This window comes from Squalius cephalus (genome assembly GCF_949319135.1).
Source record: "Squalius cephalus genome assembly, chromosome: 11".
Taxonomy (NCBI): Eukaryota; Metazoa; Chordata; class Actinopteri; order Cypriniformes; family Leuciscidae; genus Squalius; species Squalius cephalus.
The window spans coordinates 2,232,204-2,238,264 of record NC_137132.1 but is presented as its reverse complement, the minus strand read 5'-3'; the positions used below and the strand labels follow the sequence as shown (position 1 = coordinate 2,238,264).

The following is a 6,061-nucleotide window of genomic DNA, read 5'->3' as shown; positions in this document are numbered from 1 at the left end:
CGGATGACAAACAGAAAGACAAAGAAGTAAAGAAAAAGAAGGTTTGTGTTGTGTTGTGTCTCAGATGCACGTCTGACCCTTCGATATGAAATATTAATAATGTTTTCTCAGTCACAGCCAGTGTAAAAATTGCACTTACATATTAGCTTAATTAATCAGAACTTTGCTAATCATCATTTTTATGCTCTAAACTCATTACATCTGACATCTCTGTCTCTCAGAAGGAATGTAGTTTGGACAGTGACCATGAGAAGAAGAAGAAAAAGGAAAAACGCAAGAAAAAGAAGGATAAAGTAAGATTTAAGCGTGCTAACTACATCTAAGCTGCTAAATCACATTTTATTGATGGGCTGGTTCATAAGTTACATACTTAAAATTAACAAATTCAGACAGTAAAGGCTGACTGATGTAAAATAGTCGATGATCAATTAAATTCTGCTATATTCTGAACTGAAAACATCCTACAGTTAAACTAATGATATATTACTGAATAGGTATTATCGTTGATTTTGTGGTTGATTATTGGTTGATTATTTTTGTGAAGTTGACATAAAATGCTGTTTGTAACCCATGTTTTTATCTGATGTACTTGAGTGGAACAGGAAATTCAATGTTTAAAAGAATGGGACTTTATTCAGTGTGAATTGGTTCGATTGTGAAAAACCAGAAAGACAAGAATAGAGTTATAGTTATTAAATTCTGGTGACTCTGAGGGTATTATTGCTTTAATAAACCATGTTGGCATGCTGTTTTTCCCAACAGGATTCCAGCTCCTCTTCGTCATCCGATAGCGATGATGACATGAAGAAGAAGAAGAAGAAGAAGAAGAAGAAGAAGAAGAAAGTAAGGACAGAAACTTACCAGTGTTTATTGGATTCATTCTTGTTCCTGAGGTCTAAATCAATCTGCCACAGTTAAGATGTCATTTGCTTAGAAAATGAATGTAAATGCAGATTAATCTCTCAATCCTCAGGTTTCATCATCTTCATCATCAGACAGCTCCTCATCATCCTCTGACAGTGAGGATGACAAAAAGAAGAAGAAGAAGAAGAAAAAGAAAAAGAAGAAAGTGAAGGTCAGATTCATTTAAAATATGTAGTTTACTGTAATTTCACACATGCATGTGAAAAGAAAGTTAACATTAGTAAATGCAACAGCTAACAATGAGCACATGACATGCAGACAAATATATATATATATATATATTGTGGCCACAGATTAAAAATTCGTTATAAATAAATCTTGGCCATGATTTAATAATTTTTTCCCCATTTTAAGTAAATCATGCACACAATATAATAATTCCTTTATATTGATTTCCTTTTTGATTTACATAAAAAAGGAAATTAATTATTATATTGTTGCCATGATTTAGTAAAACGAGGGATTGATATACTGAATATGAGATACTATTCATATTTTTCCCGCATGTCATGTGCGGGGCTTCATAGATAGTAAAAATATTATTTAGTCAATATCAGTTTATTTAATTTTTGGGGTTTTCCTCAAATACTTTCTACTGTTTCATCGAAGTAAAATACAAGCCTTTTCTTTTATTGTTTAAGGATTCATCTTCATCATCGAGTAGCTCTTCGTCATCATCTGACAGTGAGGATGACAAGAAGAAGAAGAAGAAAAAGAAAAAAAAGAAGAAGAAGAAGAAGAAAAAAGTAAAGGTCAGCATGTGAAAAGAAAGTAAAAGTATTATTTAGTAAATATAAGTTTATTTATTTAGTTTTTTGGTTTTCCTCAAACGTTTTCTAAAATTCACAGTAGGATTTCAAAGTAAAATACAAGCCTTTTCTTTTATTGTTTAAGGATTCATCTTCATCATCGAGTAGCTCTTCGTCATCATCTGACAGTGAGGATGACAAGAAGAAGAAGAAGAAAAAGAAGAAGAAGAAGAAGAAGAAAAAAGTAAAGGTCAGCATGTGAAAAGAAAGTAAAAGTATTATTTAGTAAATATAAGTTTATTTAGTTTTTTGGTTTTCCTCAAACGTTTTCTAAAATTCACAGTAGGATTTCAAAGTAAAATACAAGCCTTTTCTTTGATTGTTTAAGGATTCATCTTCATCATCAAGTAGCTCTTCATCATCATCATCTGACAGTGAGGATGACAAGAAGAAGAAGAAGAAGAAGAAGAAGAAGAAAAAGAAGCAAAAAGTGAAGGTCAGCATGTGAAAAGAAAGTAAAAGTATTATTTAATAAATATAAGTTTATTTATTTAGTTTCTTGGTTTTCCTCAAATGTTTTCTAAAATTTACAGTAGGATTTGAAAGTAAAATACAAGCCTTTTCTTTTATTGTTTAAGGATTCATCTTCATCATCAAGTAGCTCCTCGTCATCTTCCGACAGTGGTGATGAGAAGAAGAAGAAGAAGAAGAGAAAACATAAGAAAAGGAAGAATAAGGTATGTGAACAGTTTTTTCCATTTAAGATGTCATTTAACCCTGTGATAACTAACGCCGGGTTAACCTGAATAAGTCTGTGAATAAATTGCTCTCAATATTCAAAAATGATTAGCAAACATTAACTAAAAGGACCTTATTGTAACCAATAATGTTGGTCTTAAGACGGGATTATTTTCTTGAAATCTGCCATGGCTTCTCACACTAATGCATGAGTTTGTTCATTAATGTGAGATGGCTGTATATTTTAACTGAACCTCTCTTATTATTCCTCTGTAGAAGAAAGCCAAAGCGGATGATAAGGATGGAGAGAACACCTCGCAGAAGACAGGAGGAGAATCCTGTGGTTTGGAGAATCTCGACTTGACAGATATGATATTGAAGAGTTATGAATCTCAGATTTCTCCGTCTCTGGACGCCTCCAGCTTGAGCGAAGCCTCACAGAAGAACAGCAGCGCCACCTGCAGGCCTCTGACCCCCATGGAGATCCTGATGGGACTTCCTCAGAGAAACACACAGGAGAACAGCAACAAACCATGAGGGCCCTACAAACACTTACCAAAAATTACAAGGTTTTATTAGACTTTTTCCAGCAATTATGTATTTTTGTAGGCCAAACCCATTTGTTAAAATATGCTAACAAATGTGCAAATTGATGTTAGAAGCATGCTTAAATAAATAGCATTTTGTTAATTCATTATAGAAACATGCTAGTAACAAGTTAAAACATTGTGCAATTTGCTAATTCATTCTACCAACACACTAGCAACGTGATAATTTGTGATTAAAAAAACAGGCTAGCAACGTGATAATTTGTGATAAAAAACAGGCTAACAACGTTAAATCACATTAGAAAAATGCTAGCAACATGTTATATCATGCTAGCAATGTTAAAACATGTTACCAACATGATAATTGATCTTAGAAACATGCTAAAACATAGTAGCAATGTGTTAAATAAAGTTTGAAACATGCTAGCAACATGCTATATCATGTTAACAATGTTCTAATTCATACTAGAAAACATGATAATTCATGATAGAAACATGCTAACAACATCTTAAATCACGTGTTTTAACATGCAAGCAACATGCTATATCATGTTAGCAATGTGATCATTCGTGTAGAAACATGCTAGCAATATGTCAAATCATGTTACAAACATGTCAAAAGATAGCATTGTTAATTTATACTAGAAACCTGTTCGCAATCATCCAAGAAACCTCTTACCAGTGTGCTAAAAGCATGTTTGCAGTGTGTTAAAACACCCTAGCACCCTATCTATCTGTCTATTTTCTGTTAGACTTTATTGCTTTCAAATCCTTAACTTTAAACTTCAAACTACTTGAAAATGAAAACCTTCAAATTTCAATCTCTTAAAACTTCTTTAAACTTTCTGGTCATCAAAGTTTGCCTTGATGAATATTCACCAAAATTATTTTACTGTCGTAAATATGCATGTTTTTCAGCTTGCACTTTTTCTCATGGTGTTTGAAAGATGTTAAGAAATTAAAATATAATCAGTTAAAAGTTTTGAAAATCCATGTGTTTGATAGAGGTTGCAATTATCAGTCATTAATGTTGCTTTTATTGAAAATCCATGTGTTTGATAGAGGTTGCAATTATCAGTCATTAATGTTGCTTTTATTGTGAGATTTCTAAATGCAGCACACTTGAAATAAACACATCTGATATTTTAACCCAACAGCTGTATCTTGCTTGCTGAAATTTAAATCTAGAAAAAAAACATGGCAAAATGAATTCTGTATTAAGAGTCAGGGGCAGTTTTGATTACGAAAGATGCTAATAAAATCTTAAAAATTTCATCTGAAAATGGTGTTTTGATTGATTCACTTCCGTTGCAAAGATCATTAGTTATTAACTTAGGGGCCGCTTACACAACACCATTCTAACAGAAAACCCTTAATGTGCTCCGCTCATTAAAATATATATACATGTGTGTGTGTATGTGCACTATTTTTTTTTTTTATCAGGTTGCAGTTGGTTTTAGCATGCAAGTATTTGGGAGGCACTTTTATCCACGTGCATTAGTTTTAGACACTGGAAATTCAACTAATTTCTGACACTGAAACAGCTGAGGATCATTTATAGTGTTAAAGCTGCATCGGTGCACTAGATAAATCACTGAAACTACAAGAATTATCAGAGATGCACCTGCACAACTGCTTTTGGGCAAAAACGGCTCATCATGTGAGTCATTTTAACATTTGTAGTAAACCAAGACCACCCATATGAGACGCACCCAACACACTCGTCTAACTAGTAGTTCATTGATATAAACAGGATTATCCAACAAAACCAGTTTAAGACTATTTTGATTCAAATCAATATTGGGGTTTCAAATAACTTTCCTGTGAAGCTTTGTGTCATTGTTCACTTTAACCTTAGTGCTAGTAGTAGATTTGGAATATTAATTTAGTAATTTAGTAGTAATTTGCTAATATTTAACATCAAAATCACATAACAAAAATGAAGAAACTCACACCTGCATCAACTATTAAATTAATTTAATTGTTTACAAAAATATTGTACAAATGCGATCTGCACACAGCTACACAAATGAAAATGTAGACAAACTTCCTCACAACTCCTATAACCACTGGTGATTTTCCTGAGAAACACACAAGCTGCTCCAGAATCTCCTGCAGGTGAGTGTTTATTCGAGCTGCTTCAGTAATGGACTTTAATCTGGTTGTTGTTGTTGTTGTTGTTGTTGTTGTTGTCGATGCTGAGCTGGGCAGAGTGGACTGTGTGTGATGCTCAGGAAAACAGCACGAGACAAAGAGCAGTTCATTCACTGCATGAGAAATACACGTTTACTCCAGTATGTGTGAGAGTGTGTGTTGTGTGTGTGTGTGTGCTCAGGGGAGAATGTTGGTGACGATTCTCGGGCCCCCTGCCATATCAACCCAAACCCCTGAAGGAGTTCCTTAAAACTTAAAAAAAAACTCCAACCTTTTTGAGTTTATACTGTGTGTTTATACAAATAAACTATCTTAATTTTCTGTTGACTGTGAATCTCTGTAGTGGATCCTTATTCGCCATCAGATGATCATCAGAAGATCAGACTGTCATCGAATACCTAAAATAAAACAGTCACATATGCAGTACGAGACATTACGTCTATCACATCATTTCATAAGAAAACTAACTAGATAATCTATATTAATTAATTCTCAAACATGATAATATAGCTTCTATCTGATGCTCAAAGTCACTTTATAAAATCAAAAGGACATGAAAGTTCACTTTCACACAAAGAACAGCTGATACAGAACCAGCAGAAATGATTATTACACTACAAAATTAATTTCAGTTAATAAAAAACAACCCAAATCACAGATTATCACACACATAGAAAAAGTTAAAGGGGAAAAGCTGAAAATAACATTAATATTATTTTCACAATCAGTCACAACAGTATGGGAGGAATTAAACTCACAGAAACACAGTTTAAAGTTCAGAGACCTATAGAAACTAAAGCTGAATTTAAGACTCATTATCTGATGATCTCAGACAAAATATTCACACACACGTGGTGTTACTGAACCTGGTACAATTTCTTTTTATTTCTAGTGAGTAAAACAGCCATTTGAACTTTAAATGGAAATATGATGAAAAACTATTCTTAC

At 33.0% G+C, this 6,061-nt stretch overlaps 1 protein-coding gene across 2 annotated transcripts in view; it reads left to right on the top strand.

Moving 5' to 3' along the window:
* Positions 1 to 4,238, top strand: part of LOC307167435 (uncharacterized protein) — an 11,416-nt gene extending 7,178 nt beyond the window's left edge. For both annotated transcript variants that reach the window (XM_079886547.1, XM_079886546.1), the window contains 9 exons: positions 1 to 41; positions 222 to 293; positions 763 to 843; positions 974 to 1,075; positions 1,566 to 1,676; positions 1,819 to 1,923; positions 2,062 to 2,169; positions 2,312 to 2,410; positions 2,688 to 4,238. The exon at positions 1 to 41 is cut by the window's left edge and continues 69 nt beyond it. In XM_079886547.1, the coding sequence (XP_079742673.1) occupies positions 1 to 41; positions 222 to 293; positions 763 to 843; positions 974 to 1,075; positions 1,566 to 1,676; positions 1,819 to 1,923; positions 2,062 to 2,169; positions 2,312 to 2,410; positions 2,688 to 2,948 (980 nt within the window). In that variant the 3' untranslated portion in view covers positions 2,949 to 4,238. The remainder of the gene's footprint in view (positions 42 to 221; positions 294 to 762; positions 844 to 973; positions 1,076 to 1,565; positions 1,677 to 1,818; positions 1,924 to 2,061; positions 2,170 to 2,311; positions 2,411 to 2,687) is intronic.
* The last annotated feature ends 1,823 nt before the right edge of the window (positions 4,239 to 6,061 follow it).